General features: G+C 36.8%; 1 protein-coding gene across 2 annotated transcripts in view; it reads right to left on the reverse strand.

Annotated features, from left to right (window-relative positions):
- Positions 1 to 484: 484 nt before the first annotated feature.
- Positions 485 to 17775, reverse strand: part of myrip.S (myosin VIIA and Rab interacting protein S homeolog) — a 212934-nt gene continuing 195643 nt past the window's right edge. For both annotated transcript variants that reach the window (XM_041567558.1, XM_041567557.1), the window contains 6 exons: positions 15157 to 15345; positions 8775 to 8936; positions 8387 to 8494; positions 5300 to 5360; positions 3035 to 3153; positions 485 to 1087 (listed from right to left, as the gene is read on the reverse strand). In XM_041567558.1, the coding sequence (XP_041423492.1) occupies positions 1055 to 1087; positions 3035 to 3153; positions 5300 to 5360; positions 8387 to 8494; positions 8775 to 8936; positions 15157 to 15345 (672 nt within the window). In that variant the 3' untranslated portion in view covers positions 485 to 1054. The remainder of the gene's footprint in view (positions 1088 to 3034; positions 3154 to 5299; positions 5361 to 8386; positions 8495 to 8774; positions 8937 to 15156; positions 15346 to 17775) is intronic.

Here is a 17775-nt window from a genome sequence, read left to right on the forward strand (position 1 = left end):
AATAGTTATCGCAAGAAAAAACGCCCATTGACTTTACTGCATTTGGACAAAAGTCGCCAAGACAAAAAAGTCCCAGAGACAAAAGAGTTTTTCGCAGTTTCTGAAATTTTACAGCAATTTTGCAGATTTCTCAGCAAAGCGAAAGGAGACAGATTCGCTCATCACTAGTAAGATGTAGAACTCAAGATTTATCTTAACTATTGTATTTGAGCATACTGAATTTAGTGGTTTATAATTCTAAAATGTGTAATTTAACTGCAACAACAGCGATCTGGTCAGGTTATCTGTGTTTAGGGAATGACGCATTGCTAAACAACAGGTTTGTCCCATAGCTTAGGCTTAAACCCAGAAACGCAGGACAACACTGTTGGCAGGAAAAAACTTCTGTTTTACGAAATGTACAATGTCTGGACTATTTTCAGAAGAGAAAGGTAGGGTTTTGGGCAACAATATACAGTATATATATATATTTTTTTTTTTTAACTTGATTAAAACATCAAGAGGACATCATCTATTAAAATGATACACTTTTTTTCTGTTCTTAGCGTTAGAATGGGTTTACATAAGAAAATTTTTTATAAAATGTAACTTTTTGTTACTATAATTCTATTTACAGTATATACAAACAATATTTAAAATTGTTACAAAAACATTGCACGGTAATATAGTATTCCTCCTGACATTCTGGAAATACATTTCCACTAAAAGATTTGTTCTTACGAATTTTGGCATGAATACATTGGATACAAGGATAGAAAACCGTTTTTGACACATTACCGTGCTACTTTGACAGAAATAAAAAGTGCACCTTTATACCAAGAGCCATTCATTTGAAACTCAGTAACAATTCACTGCATCTGCTAAATATTTAAGGCAGAGGGTTTTTTTTTTAGCAGAACACAATGTTGACGATTCCAGTGAGGTATCTCAATAAAGCCCCGTTACTGAGCTTCACATGACAATCCACATAGTTATATGAACAATAATGACAGATAATAAAGGCACTCTTGTGTTCAAATTTAGGCATCATTAATTTGGCAGGTTCAATGTGTCTTCAATACATTATGATGGAGCCTTTAGTTGGTTCCTGAAAATATACAAAGAAAAATATCTATAAGTTTATAGCATAACACATTCCGGCAAGGATTTGGGTAGCCTTTATTATGATGCAATTAAACGATGAATTTCAGCATATTATTGCAACTGATCACCATCCTAGGGGAACAGTAGGGCTCATGTACCTATATGAACACTGTGCATTGTAAGAGATGCCTTCTTTACTCTACTTGCAGTATGGATTACTGCACTAAGGCAAATTTGCCCAGTGATAGCCCCAGTATCTTGCTAAACTGATTAGTACAGGCATTGGACCTGCTATCCAAAATGTTCAGGTTTTTGGATAAGGGACCTTGCTCTAATTTGGATCACCTTAAGAAATAATTTAAACGTTAAATAAACCAAAAATATTGTTATGCCTCCAGTAAGGATTATAGGAGGCAAAACAATCCTTTTGTATCCTTTTATATCTCAGCTGGGATCAAGTACAAGGTAATGTTTTATTATTACAAAGAAAAAGAAAAGGATTGGTAATAAATGTAATTATTTGATTGATATGGAGTCAATGGAAGGTGGCCTTTCCACTTTTCCCTACCTGAAATCATGTGGTAATATGATTATTTTCTTACGTTCTCTTATTATCTAGCATATATGTATTTTTGGAATAAATATTCAATAAAGTGACTCACTACTCTAGGCTTTTTTTAATTACTACTCTACTAGAAGATAGGGTTTCCAAGAAGACGTTTTAGTGTGTTCACATATGTTCCAGGGTTCAGACTCCTGGATCCTTAAAGGGGAAGTATTGTGAAAATGAAAATTTTAAATAAGCTTCAGCATACTGAAATAAGAAACTTTCTAAATACAATCAAATAAATATTCTGTATTCCTCTCTCTGCATCTGTTTCTCTTCATTCCCTGTGGAGTTGGTGTCAGATATTCATTGACAGTTAGATCCAATATATCTTATAGGGAGGCTTATTTTGCCTAGAAAATGTATTAGAACTCTATTAAAATCACCAGAAATCCTGTCTCTCCCCATGCAGGATTTGTGCAAATGCAGTTATTTTGTTAGATGTTGTTTGTACTGGAATCAATTATTTGAATAAGCTCTAAATCATCTGCTAGGAAAGGAAGCCCCCCCTATAAGATATATTGGATCTAACTGTCAATGAATATCTGACACCCAACTGCTGCAACTGAAGACAGCATGAATAGAAACGGATGCTGAGAGAGGGATAGTGAACATAAACTTGATTATTTCAGAAATGATGCAGAATATTTAACTGATTGTATGTAGAAAGTTCCTCATTTCAGTAAGTTGAAGCTTATATTAAATTTTTATTTTCGCGATAATTCCCCTTTAAAATCTTGGATGAAAATGGACACCTGTGTTAAAGGGGTTGTTCACCTTTAAATTAACTATGAGTATGCTGTAGGCTGATATTTTGAGAGAATTTGCAACTGGTCATCATTTCTTATTATTTGTGTATATGGAATATGAATAGGAGAGGCCTGAATAGAAAGATGAGTAATCGAATGTAGCAATAACAATAATTGTGTAGCATTTATTTTTTACATGTGGCCAGTGAAAGCTGGAAAGATTTAGAAGAAGGCAAATAATTCAAAAACTATAGAAATGAAATAATGAAGACCAATTGAAAAGATGCTTAGAATTTGCCATTCTATAACATACAAGTTAACTGAAAGGTGAACCACCCCTTTAATGTAGGAATGCATTCTACAACAAATACAAGACAATATCAATTGCATGAAGTTGAAAGAAAGCAATAGTGTGACTGGCAGATTGAAAACTGTTTAGCCAGTAAAGGCACATTTGTGAACAAATTAATTTGATAGCAAGTGTCTGAGCAGACACTCACCTTTGTGTCTTGCTTTATGTGGGACATTTTCTGACAGTGTTTGTGACATTCCTTGATTTAACCAAGTTTGAATTTATGCTATCACTTTTCATTACCATAACATCCTTTGGAGTGTTTTTCCAATCCTTTGTACGTTGTGTCAAAGATCCTTGCAGCACAAAGTTATGATTAAATGTCCTCGTAGCAGCCACTACTGAGCCTTCAGCTTCTTCATCTTTCCATGCATAAAGAAAAATATACAACACTGTAATAATATGAATAATATGTACTGAACAAATGAAAACAAAACCATGACAATTTAGAATCTGTACTGATTTGTTACTGTTAATTATTAAGTAATGAGCACTAAAACAACTGGGTCTTATTTAAGAAAGGAGAAGGAAAGGCTTTGTGCACTTGGGGGTGACAAATGTTAGGCACCCCCAAGTGATTGTATTGACCTACATGAAACCCCTGGCCGGTGCTCCTATCAGCAGAAAACTGCACCAAATGAAATAGCCGACTTTTTAGTTAAAGTTTGGCATTTCGTTCTACTGTGCATGCGCAGCCATGCAAAGACAGAGGAAGATGGAAGAAGATCGATAGTGGTTACTGGTATAACCCACGGCCTGTGCAGTTTTCTGCTGATAGGAGAACCGGCCCGGGTTTCAGGTAAGTCAATACAATCACTTGGGGGTGCCTAATATTTGGCACCCCCAAGTGCACAAAGCTTTTCCTTCTCCTTTAACAATCTGCAGTTGTAGAACCTAATGGCATATTTGCTTTGGAAAGCAGACCCTTAAATTAGTAAAAGCCTGGTACATACTTCAAGATCAGTGATTTCAAACTGGACCCTGCATAGATTTTTCTAGAAAGAACATAAATGTACACCGTTCTATATGTAAAAACCTCCCTTTCACCATTTAACTGTTGAAAATTCAATAAATAATAAAATTCTGTGTATGCAGAGTCCCCTGGGAGCCCCCCCCCCGACTTGGATGGCTTCTGTTCTCAAGCTAGCCTGGTCACATCACCTTGACATTGAGAAAGAACCATCCCATTGGTTACATGGGCAGTTCTTTGTTTTTCTGTGCTGTAAAGAGATATCTCTATGCACTCGTAATGGTAACACCATAAGTTCCCAAGTTTATAAAAACTCTGTGATTTCTTTGTTCGGGAATCTGTCTCTTTATGAGTTCAGAATCCACAGAGCTTGTGTAAATTAAACTCTTTTAACTTCAAGTGGTCTCCGGTTCTTTAAGTTCCACAACAATACAAAAAAAGACCTTTCATAAAAGCATGTGCAATGGAGGGATTGCTGTGATAGAAGGAGGTCAAAATTGCAATTTAAACAATCCCCACACAGCTTAATCCTCTACCTAGCTCCTGTTACCAGGGCTAACAGCATTTCAGAATGAGCACCAAGCAAGACTTTGAATGCCTGCTGCATATATGCCCAAAGTGATAATATTTTTGTGTACGTTTTAAACTACTGCAGGCAAGAGGTCCATGTGGACAGCAGATAGCATTGGAAATTGACCTCAGAACACTGCTATTAAAATTAAGCATTTTGTACTTCTATATTGATTTCAACTGTAATAAAGCACATTAAGGTAAATTATAGAACTAATTTCTATAGCCTGTCCCACTATCCAGATGTCAGACAGGAAAGAGTTTTGGTAGTACATACTTCAGACAAAGTAATCACTTGAAAACCAATTGGAATACAGAGAAGTAGCATTAGAGAGATACTATCAACTTAAAGGAGAACTAAACCTCCCATGTTGATAAGTCCCCACTGGCCCCCCTTCCCTGCTGCCCTCCCTGCCTTCCCCCTGCTAAGTGTTACCCCATAATTGTGTCCCCTGTTGCATTACTGACCGCAAATGTAGAGGGAGCGCAGCGGAGCTCACGGACAGCATCTTACGACGCTTCAGTAATCTTCGGGTCTTCTTCCGGCGTTTTGGCAATTTCTATCACTTCCAGCATTGTAGCGAAATGTAAAACTGCTCCAACTGCGCATGTGCCGATACGCCGCTCACTTTACGAGGATTACTGAAGCTGGCGCCTGTGAGCTCCGCTGCACTCACTCTGCATTTGCGGTCAGTAATCCTACAGGGGACACAATTCTGGGGTAACACTTAGCAGGGGGAGGCAGGGAGGTGGGACAGCGGAGGGGGGGCCAGTGGGGAACATATCACCGTGGGGGGTTTAGTTCTCCATTAAATGTTGCATCTCCATTAAATGTTTAAATATTTCTACTTTATTCTGTTACAATGGCTAAAATATCAAGCTGAATCATCATGCCAATCATTTAATGGGATCTTTATTTATCCTAAATAAAAAAAGATTTATAAACAGCAGGCTAGTTGCCTACAGACCTTGCAAGGGAGTTGCTGGTAGTTTTCTCCTTTGTTGTCTAGAGGTGTCTATTGTTTGTACCTATGGAAATTAAAAATGGTTATTAAAATAAAACAAAAGGGTACATTATAAAAATGCAGGCATTATGGCTCTGTTTCCAGAGTCATCCACATTTAGAGGCACACAGTGAAAGTAAAGGCTTTAGTGTACATTCTGCATAAATGATAATATTATTGTAGACTCACAGAGACAGAAAAGAAAAAAAGATGTATCTATTCTTATCATTTTTACAGTACAAACTCTCACTTTCTCAGATTGTTCTAGGCATCTTGAAATACCTCCATGTCCAATGACCACAGAAAGAGCTCCATTATGATTATATGCTCCCTTGTATTTATACTAATGGCACACGACGATTCTGTTAATAAACATTTATCTCTAAGAAACAGTCAAGTGATCTAGGAAGGGCATTTAGAAACCAACACAGAGCATAATTTCATAGCTTCTATATATGTAATTCCCATTAAAGGAGAAGGAAAGGCTAAAATAAATAAATCTAATTATTGCCCATTAAATGTATGCATTCTTACCAGCAGGCATTTCCTCATTCAATTTTTCATGAATTCTTGAGCTGTAATCCTTTTTAAAACAAGTGGCAAGCTGATGTGAAAATTATATCCCTGATGCAGTCTTTAAATCCATCTGTTCAGGGCACCTGCATGCACAATTAATCTCAGAGGTGCCCAGCGTAAACTCATTAGGATCTTCTGGCTTCCATGTAAAGAGATAACATTCGGGTCACATCATCTACCCGTTTGTCATCCCTGACATCTTTGCCCCTTCCTGCATATACTCACCCACCAATCAAAGGGAACTTTAAAGCTCCTGCGCTCGCTCGGGTTTTAATTTATAGATTAAGCGTTTGATGAGTGGGGTAATAGCGAACAGAAAGAGATACCGTAGGTTTCTTTTTAAAAGTTTCCTTCTCCTTTAATAGTTAATGGTTTTGACCTGCAAATGTACCTGGTATTTAAAGGAGGACTAAAGCTTAACAAAGAAGAAGGCTAGAAGTGCTTCACATTACGTTTTAGAGTCCTGTACCAGCCCAAATCAACCACAACCCTTTAAGCAGTGAAAATCTGTGCCTTTATATATTCTCTTAGTACTGTAGCTCCACATCTTCTTCTGTGCTCATCCTCTGTGCTGCTGGCAGTTATCTGAGCTTAGGGACTGACTAGAATATAAATGTTAATTCTGAGTAATTTATTCAAATTCTCATTACATGATATCTCATGTGTTTGATTCCAAGTTTAATAATCATCCCTATCATCCCTGTAGCAATAGTTTATATTACAGGTGATTCTTATTTACTGCTTGATGATATGCAATGACCCCTCAGCTTATCTTTTCAACAGCTGCAAAGATCATGTGAGTGACACTGACACTCATAACAAATTCCAAGATGGTAAATTCATGTAAAGCCCTCCGTCATTACTTCTGTGGGAATTCTCTCAAAATATTAGCCTTAGCAATAACTAATAGTATAAAAGCAGCAACATCTAGGTAACTACAAACAGAAATTCATCTGTTTAATTTACAATGCAGTTTTCAAGAGATAAGTCACTTATAATAGTGTATATGTTCATTAGCCAGAATAGCCTGTTCCACTGGCAGGCTACACAGATCTTGTTCTTTACAGCAAATGTTTAGCCCCAATGAGGGCATTTAGTCCATCTAACCATTTACACGTTTTCATTTTAACTTCCTTCTAAGGTTTTCCCATCCACTGTGCCACAATTTAAAATACTGCATTTCTAGTCATATTTGTTTTTAAGGTCTATTTTTCTTTTTAAACTGACCAACTACATACAACTTTGTCACTGATTTTGTTGATCAGAAATACATTTTCATTGCTGTTTGTTACAGTGTAACACATCCTAGGTCATTAAAACCCAAATTAGTATAATCATGAAGCATGCCATATATGATGGTGGTTGCACAGTTCTTATGTATTGTGAAGATACTACCTTTGGTTGAATCAGCCACAGCACAAAGGAGATCTAGAATTACCACTGGCCTTGAGAAGGTTGATTCCAAGATTCTCTTACCATGCCTACTCATTTGCAGTTTGTTGCTACGTAGACTGGTCTAATACATGAGCCAGTGTATATCATAACAGTGAATTGTTAGACAAATGATATTGTTAGTTGGATATCCCATTGTATCAATGTGAAAATTGGCATATAACAACCAATGATTATATTATATTATAGATGCCAATAAATACACAGCTGTAAAAAGCAGAAACCAATATTCCTCACTGATAACAATATTAGTTATTTTGGCATTCCTCAGTGGTACAGCCTGTTTACATTTAAAGGGGATGTAAACCTTTAATGACATTGTATTTTGGCATGAAGTAACAAGGAGAGGAGGCTTTGTACCATTTAGCATTTTGTTGCTAGAAAAAATGTGTTAACACTTCTCATGGCAATCACAGGAGTCAAGAAACCAGGAACCAGGTATACACAAAGCAGGGGAGATTCTGGAGAAATTGGAAATATTTATACATATTTATTTAAGAATTTATCCCTGCTCTTGATGAACTACAGTTTTTAGCAAGCTGTAAAGGGTCTGTTCACAATTGCATTAACCTTTAGTATGATGTAGAGAGTGATATTCTTAGACAATTTGCAATTGGTTTTAATTTTTTATTATTTGTGGTTTTTGAGTTATTTAGCTTTTTATTCTGCAGCTCTCCAGTTTGCAGTTTCAGCAACCTGGTTGCAACCCTAGCAACCATGCACTGATTAGAATAGGACACTGCAATATAAACTAGAAGAGGCCTGAATAAAAAGATGAGTAATAAAAAGTAGCAATAACAATACATGTATAGCCTTACAGCGCATTTGTTTTTAGATCAGTGAAAGCTTGGAAGAGTCAGAAGAAGAAGGCAAATAGTTAAAAAACTAAAAAAAAAAAAATAATAAGGACAAATTGAAAAGTTTCTTAGAATTGACCATTCTATAATATACAAAAGGTTAACTTAAAGGTGAACCACCCCTTTATCCTTTGAAAATACTGTATGTAAATACAATCACACTTACTTCCTGACTACTGCTTTTCTGTTCCCTTCTTCTGGTTAGCCTCACACAAGGGGCAACATTTAGGCCTGCAACGGTAAGGGCTGAAATACGACTCTCAATATCAGAAATCTGAAAAGAAAGTTGTATTAAAAAAAGTATATATATTGTGAATATCTGTGTAGCACCTTAAACTAAACTGAAAAACGAAACAGTGACAAATGAAAAACAAAAACTGAGAACAAATGAATATAGATGTATATTCTGTGGTCAATGACTAGGGCTTGTTCTAAAGATACGTTTTCCAAATTGTTTTAATCATGAAAATGTAAGGGATTTTTTATATCTTGAGCTAAACAGGACAAACAGGTGACAGTGAAGCTACTCCATGTTTAACTCGCCAGTAAGTCACCTGACGCTCAGCATGATGAACTTGTGCTGCTGCTGTAGCAACTTGATCTTCAAGGTCAGCAAGTTCCAACGGAGTTGTAGAGCTGCTAATATTGCGTGCTGAGCCTTCAATCTCACTGAGCTGCCCCTCTAATCCATACACTGTGCCAGCTGTGAGGTAAACCTGCAAAATATACATCAAAAGTATCAGTTAGTAAAGATGTTTTTTTATTTACTACAGCTGCTGACCACACTCTTACGTAACCTAAAGTTGTGCTTAGCTTCAAACTGTATTTCACTGCATACAACTAACAGAATACAATATAAAAGCTATCTCTGGTATTGGTACAAAAAAAACAATACTGACTACAAGCTAGAACTGAACTAGGGGGCTGCTTTACAAACCATTAGTAATGTATACTGTTGACATGCAAGTTACTGGACAGGAAGGGTTACACCTATGTACCTCCCCAGCCCATCTCTATTTTTCAGATGAAAATAATTTTAGGCTTGTACAAAGAGCTAGAGTTAGCAGAGAGACGTATTTGTTCCAGGATAAATGTTTCCTTGTGCAAGCAGAAAATAATGATGATACTACACTCAAAACCAAAGAAAAAATGCTTTAAATACTTGTATAACTTGTATTCAGGCCATTAACATTAAATATCATTTGCAGGCAAAAACCTCTCTCTTGAATGAGTAATAGGTATTTTTCTCTTCCTTTTTATATCAGTTCTGTGTTGTTAAGCTAAACTTAAATTTAATTCAGAGGTCACATAACTAGATTTTATTCTGACAGATAATTGGAAATCGTTTTCAGTAATCACAGTGAAAAATTCAGATTCAAATTCACAATGCAGAGTCCCCCCACTCCACCAACAGAATAGCTAGTGCCCTAGAAACTAGCATTTGTAGCAACCTGCACCTTATGTACTAAAATGGATACTACTTAGCTTCACTTTTGGGAATGGAGTGCATATTTTGGCACATTTTGCTCACAGCATAACTAGGTTTTCAATAATGTACTGTTAATGGTGTCCACTTCACTTGGTGCTCATCAATTGTGTCTATGGGTGCAAGCTGATAAGAAAACCCTTGAAATGCCGCCACATCCAGGCTGCAGGCAATGCATGGGTTCTATTGTACATACTTGGAGTTGATTAGAGCATGCTTGGTGAGCACAGTGGCACTTTCTGCCAGGAGCATGTAAAGATATATATATCTCTCTGTGAATGGAGTTTTGCATCCATTTTTGTGCTTTTTCAGATGCACTTGTGTTCATAAATTAACCTCATTTGCATGACTTCTATTGACAATGATCCAAAGCATCACTTTCCATATTTTAAGATAAGATTATTAGATTTTACTGCTAATGGCATTCTGGCATTCTATAAGCAGACCTAGATCTATTTTAAAATGTTCATGTTTTGAGGCACTTAATTCTATGTGTTGTTCTCAGAGTTCAAATTCCTGAAAGTCAGCATCAAAGTAATACATTTCCATATCTTTATATAGTGACCTCTAGAAAATCAATGAACTTACAGAGTTACATGATACTGCTCTATCTGATATTAATAAGTCTGCTTTCAAGTCCTTAGAAACTATCCTGAATGATGTTTAGTGAGGAAACAAATGTCTTATTTTAAAAAGAAAAAAGACTGTCATTCCTAACTTTGGAGAAGTACTAGGTATGAAACTAGGTATGGTACCTATTATCCAGACTGCCTGGGACCAGGAGTTTTCCAGATAAAGTGTTTTTCTGTCATTTGGATAACAATACCTTAATCTGGTAAAAATAATCTAAACATTAAGGGGGTTATTTACTAAAGTCCGAATTATTTTGGTCAGACTTTTAAAAAACAAAACAAAAAAAAAACTTGATTTTTTCGGGATTTATTAAAGTCAGATGAAAAAAAGTACTCCAACTCAGACCTGCTGAGAACGTGTGTAGCAGAGTGACGTGCTACTGACTGACCAGCTGGGTCTGATTAGCCTTAAAGGAATTGTTCAGTGTAAAAATAAAAACTGGGTAAATAGATAGGCTGTGCAAAATAAAAAATGTTTCTAATATAGTTAGTTAGCCAAAAATGTAATGTATAAAGGCTGGAGTGATTTGATATATAACTTGTCAGCCAGAACCCAACTTCCTGCTTTTCAGCTCTCTTGGTTTACACTGACTGGTTACCCTGGTTACCAGGCAGTAACGAATCAGAGACTTGAGGGGGGGCCAAATGGGTCATATCTGTTGCTTTTGAATCTGAGCTGAATGATGAGGGTCAATTACAAACTCACTGAACAGAAATGTTCCATGTGGCCCCCCTTCAAGTCGCTGACTAACTCAGAGTTATAGAGCTGAAAAGCAGGAAGTTGGATTCTGGCTGTTTTATTAGACATCTGTCCACTCCAGCCTTTATATATTACATTTTTGGCTAACTAACTATATTAGAAACAATTTTTATTTTGCACAGCCTATCTATTTACACAGTTTTTATTTTCACACTGAACTATTCCTTTAAAACTCAGGCTGGTCAGTCTCTAGAGATCTCTGAATGGGAGAGACAAACAAAGATTGTTTAGGATCCTATGTGCCTGTGCACTCACAGTCAGACTGGGGCTCATTTATCAACACTGGGCAAATTTGCCCATGGGCAGTAACCCATGGCAACCAGATTGCTGCATTCATTATTCTACTTGCAGCTGGTTTCAAAAAGCTAATCACTGATTGGTTGCTATAGATAACTGCCCATGGGCAAATTTGCCCAGTGTTGATAAATGAGCCCCAGTGTGTGGAAGGTCTGTAATCTTACTGCCTTTTTGTTATTATTGAATTTATAACGCTGCCAAAAACAATTTTGTTTTTGTTGTTTGGAAAGAAAACTGCCTTTATTTTGTACCTGTTGCTGCCGGCTGAAATAAAAGCCATGTTTCTTTAAGAGACTTTGCTGTCCTGACACTTACGCTGTGAGAACTTGTCATAACATGTAAAAGTCAATGACAGATTTCCCGCTAAATAAACCCAATATGATTGTTTTGCCACGAATATGCATTAATTCATCTTAGTTATCATCCAGTACAATTGATGGGAAAACATACTTCCCTAAGCAGATAAACTGACTATTTTTGCCCACACCCTGTATTGTTAAAGCTGCCTGTGCAAAACTGTTTTGCTCCAGAATGGAAATTTACCATCATTTTCTTTTATGTATATACAGGTATGGGACCTGTTATGCAGAATGCTCGGGACCTGGGGATTTCCAGATAATGGATCTTTCCATAATTTGGATCTTCATACCTTAAGTCTACTAGAAAATCAAGTAAACATTAAATAAACCCAATAGGCTGGTTTTGCTTCCAATACGGATTAATTATATCTTAGTTTGGATGAAGCACAAGGCAAACCTCCCAACATTCTGGAAATAAAAAGAGGGAAAAAAAATTTGCTGCACAAATTTTTTTTTCACCATGTCCATTTTTTGGCCCACAAGCCCTAATTACCATGTTCATTTTAGAACATTTTACATTTGGCAGGTTATGAAAGTTTGAATATATTTCTGTGTTTTTTTTTCCAGTTATTACAGTTTTGCTAATGAAGGTGAATTGCTCTTTAAGCTGTGAGTCTAACTTCTCTCCTCTAAATTGTTACAATTACTTATTTGCTTATCTCAAAATTGTTACAAAAGTACCTTATCTGTACCTCGTGGCTGTTCTCTCTCTGCCAAAAGCTAATTAAGTTAGAAACACTGTATCTTTTTTAGCTGTTCAGCGTAGAGAACAACAGGACTTTCCAGCAGAAACACAGGACTGTGGGTTGAGCTGTCACTGGCTTAGCTTAGCAAAACAGTTGAATAATGCTGGGTGCAATATTTTAAACGTAGTGAGTCAATCCACAATAATATATTAAGTCCATGAAGTTGCACACCATATCAGTAAAAGTTTAAAACGTAGCATTTATTTTCTTTATATAAAGTATATAGAAAGCAGACTTTAACATGAATACTCATCCATATGGAGATCTTATGACGGTTCGGGTGCTCACTGCTCCCTTTCTCAAGTGAATCTCCATTTGGTGCGTGGACCACATTACCCAGAGACTCCCTTAAGCCTTACACCACCATGTATAATGGAATGACGTCACCCTCCGCCCGAGCTATTGTGCACTTCTACTAGGGAATAGTCCAAATTCGATTCGAATTTGAAAAAAATTCTAAAATTCGGATATCGAAATTTATCATGTACTGTCGACTTCAACCATTCGCCATCTAAAACCTACCATATTGCTGTTTTAGCCTATGGGGGACCTCCTAGAACCTATTTGGAGTCAATTGGTGGACTTTGAAAAATCAAAGTTTTTTTTGGCAAAAACTTTGAATCGAATTAGATAGAATGCGCTATGGACCTATACGACCAAAAAAAAACTTTGACTTAATTTCGGTTGGTCTTTTTGAAATCGAATTTCGAAATTTTTTCAATTTGAAATTCGACCCTTGATATATATGCCCCTCTGTGTGTTTATATGTATTCACAGCATATTAATAAGTATAGTAAACCCATTAAAATATGAATATAAATTCTTACATTGGTCTAATAGACAACATCAGTGGGTACAACTAAGGTATGGCAAAATCCCTATTTAACCACATAGGGTTTAAGGACTTTAATCTATGCATCCATTGTACTTCTGCCTTTTTTAACATAAAAACTCTGTTGTCTCCTCTTCGGGGTTGGGGGAACCTGTTAACACACTCAAACTATTGTACCATATTAATTTTTTACTGCATAATGCAGGTTTTGCAAGTAGCTGTTGAATTTTCTAATTTATTGATGCAGGACTGAAAAGAGAACCATACATACCTATTTGACAGAACACTTTTATACCCAGTGGCGTAACTAGATATTACTGGGCCCCACAGCAAATTATTTTTCAGCCCCCAAAATGGCTAGAGATTGACCTGTTTGACCAATATTTATTGAAATTGTATATGAATTAGGTCCTCATGGGGCCCCTATACTGCCTGGGCCCCCCTGCAACCGCTGGGTCTGCTTCCTCTGTAGTTACGCCCCTGTTTATACCCCATGCTATAAATGAAAGCCAATGATATTTAAAAATAGCTGATACTGTATATGTGTGCAGAGACAGGCACAAAAACACAGTAATAGAGACATGCATGGGTAATTATTCTTATAATGTATAAAAGTAAAAACTCTTAGGAAATATGACCAATGCCCCTATGGCTTTAGCTGAAAATATAGTAATATGGAGGCTCATAAGCAATGCCAGTACAGAGAAATCACTCAATAAAGAATATTCAACATTTCATTGTCAGGATGCATTCCTGAGGTAAGAAGGATTACCCCCCCCCCCCAAAACAACTCAATTTTCCATGGCCACCAGGCATAATATATTTATGGTTTAACATTTGTGAACTATATATATACTGTATATAACACCAACACCTTCTGACCATTTTCTGACCAATTGGGTCTTTGCTGTCTTTTGGTCAACTCAAAAAAAGATATAGCACAGAGCAGAATTATCATCCTTCCTATTTTACTGGCTTATGTGTACCTTGACCAAGTTACCAAATCCCCTGTGACACAGTCACCAGCCACTTACCATAATGTGCAGAGACACAATAAATGAATATTGTAAATATTTAATACAAGGATTAAGATTACCCAAATAGAGAGGCTAGAAGAATAAGAGCAAAAAGATGTGCTCATGATTTCACAAAGAACATGTTTCTATCAGCTATCTTGTGGTTATACCACATACTACTATAACAGTTCATAACTGAAACCAAGGCCTATAAATTCACCCTACAGTGTCAGACACAGCAAATTTGAGTAGAAAGACAAGATAACTTGATGCATTAAAGTGAGTGTATACAGTCACCATATACTCGGTAAAAACCCCAAATCTTCTAAAATAGTATCTAGACTTGGACCCATAAATAAATCCTAATGCAAATGGCTCATGAGAAAAATTGCAAGTTAAATATTGTACTTTACAAGTAAAGTTTACTACCTACAATCAGGAAATTATTCTAGGGCTCCCTTTGCTTATGGCAGCTGATGCACGCTAGCCTTGTGCAATGAATTTGCAAACCATTACCAAGAATTTCAGCATGCTACAGTGGTTAAGAATGGAACCAGGTACTGTGAGAAAAAGGAAACTTTGACTAAAAAACTGCACCACTATCCTTTACATAAACAAATTTCATTCTTGAATACAAATAAAGGCAGATGAAAACAGAAGCTTTTGTATTGTTTGCGTCAAGTCTCAAAGAGATTGAAATTAAAGCAGTAAAGATAGCTTTTAGAAATGGGATGTAATTAATGTTATTAATTATTATATCATGAATTCCCTAGGCTCTATTTCAAAAATAAAATAATTCCAGTCTTACATTTTCTTCCAGTTTGGTGAGTTGTTCATCTACTCTTACTGGATCAGCACCTATAGGAAAAGACCCACGATCAGGCGTATTTGCTGGGGATTCCCACGGACCCAAGGATCCTGCTATCATTTCTTCAGTGGCATTGATAACTTTAAGGACCTCTGTTGATATGTTGCAGAGAGACACAGCAGAGTACTTCTGTTTATGTGCAAGAGCACATGGGGATAAAATAGCAGAGCATTAGAAAATTAACCAAATACATGGAGGTGAAAAAAGTCTCCATTATAATTTGCTGACTTTGCCTTATTTCTGCACTGTGTAGATGCTAACAGTATTCTAAATCTGTTCGTACACGCCTTATACCACCAGTCAACTTGACTAATTTGGCAGTTATTTGGCTTGTGTACAGTATATGGTCACAATGAAATGCCAGTAAGCCCATGAGATGAGAGTCAAAAGGAGTGAGTATGCATCAAGATTTTACTTTACTGCCAGATGTTGCAGGATACATCACTACCCCAATTTGCCTATGTGCATACTACTCTTATAGTACCGCTTGTACTGTGTATTGTGGTTCAAAGTAAAATAGTACAGCACTGCATTGTATTACATTGAATAAAGAATTGTATCTGAATATGATACAATTGGATCCACTGTCTCCAAAAAGTTCTTTCCTTCAATTTTAATCAGCAGCCTCTACTCACCTGGACATTCTAGCACAGGGGTCCTCAACCTTTATTACTTGTGAGCCACATTCAAGTTTAAAATAATGTTTGAGAGCGACATAATCATGCAAAAAGTTCCTGGGGCTTCCAAATAAGGATTGTGCTTGGATATAAGTAGCTCATATGTGGACTTAAAGCCAACAGGAGGCTCTGATTGGCAGTATATCTGGTTTTTATGCAATTAAAACTTGCCTTTAAGCCAGGAATTCAAAAAGAAGCACTTGCTTGGAAGCCACTGGGAGCAACATCCAAGGGGTCGGAGAGCAACATGTTGCTCACGAGCCACTTGTTGGGAATCACTGTTCTAGCACAAACACTTGATACTAAGAAGACTACTTACAAGACATTAGGGGAGTTCTGTCTTCCTATTACTATTTCCCATATCTTTCTCACATATCCTAACAGTCCCGCAATCCCAAACAACATTCCAATAATTTAACTTGCCTCCTTCATCTTTCTACATCACCTACTACCTCAAAAAAACAGTTCTTTACCCTACCCAACAACTTTATTACTATTAGCATTTGTCAAGTCCTGAGCATATGGGTTATTTTTGGCCCTCCCATTTACTCCTAACATTAAGATGTTTCTAATATTCTGCCATTTTCGACATAAGAACATCACACTTTGCTCAGAGCATGCCCTGTAACATAGCAAGCACAGGAAGGAAATAATCTCACTTATTATAATATAATAATTCCAAGGACTCTTTAGTAGGGAGGATCCCCAACCTTTTTCTACCCATGAGCCCCAATCAAATGTAAGCAGTGTTGGGGAGCAGCATAAGCATGAAAAGAGTTCCTGGGGATGCCAAATAAGGGCTGTGATTGGCTATTTGGTAGCCCCTGTGAAATGGCAGCCTACATGAGGCTCTACTTGGCAGTACACCTGGTTTTACGCAACCAAAACTTGCCTCCAAGCCAGGAACTAAAGCACCTGGTTTTAGGCCACTGGGAGCAACATACAAGAATTTGTTGAGCAACATGTTGCTATTGGGCTACTGTTTGAGGATCTCGGACTTGTTGTCAAATGAACACATCCTATAGATCAAGAAGCCAAAATGTAGAATCTATGACATTGGAATGATGGTTTTTATATGGGTGCTACAGATTCTATATGGTATGGCACTAAACACATTAATATTATGACTTATACTGTACATGATAAAGATCAGAAGTCTAAAGTGAAACAATAAATTATGTTATTACATATGACCTATAAGTACAATGAACAGCAAAATGTTTCTTGTTCTGAACCCTAGCCATTTGTCTTTAAGAGTCACTTATTGTACACAAGTGCGCAACCCTTAGGGGCCTGTTTACTAAGGGTCAAAGTGAATTTTCGAATTCAAAAACGTTGAATTTCAAAGTAATTTTTGGGTACTTCAACCATCGAATAGGTCAAAATGAGATTTGAATTGAAAAACCTTTGACTTCGAAAATCGAAGTACTGTCTCTTTAAAAACTTCGAATTCGACACTTCGCCACCTTAAACCTGCTGAATTGCTGTTTAGCTTATGGGGACCTCCTATTATAAAATAATAATTTTTTTGTAAAATCGTTAAGATTTTTACTTCGATCAAAAACGTCTGTTTTCGATTGAAAAAATACTTCGACTATTGAAGTATCAAATTCGATAGTCGTATTTCGAAGTTTTTTAAATTCGACCCTTAGTAAATATGCCCCTTAGCGTTCACTTAAGAAGCAGTTGCACCCTGCGGTAAGCTATGCTCTGCTCCTTACACTGGACTGAAACACTTGTACCAAGAGCAGAACACACCATTAGGAGGTACAGCAAGCCCTGACCTTATCTACTTAGGCAGTAAGAACAGGGCCCTGATGAGGGCTGCATCCTTTGATGCTCCCTAACTTGTGTATGTCTTAATGTCTGTTTCACCCAAATG

This window comes from Xenopus laevis, chromosome 6S, assembly GCF_017654675.1.
Source record: "Xenopus laevis strain J_2021 chromosome 6S, Xenopus_laevis_v10.1, whole genome shotgun sequence".
Taxonomy (NCBI): Eukaryota; Metazoa; Chordata; class Amphibia; order Anura; family Pipidae; genus Xenopus; species Xenopus laevis.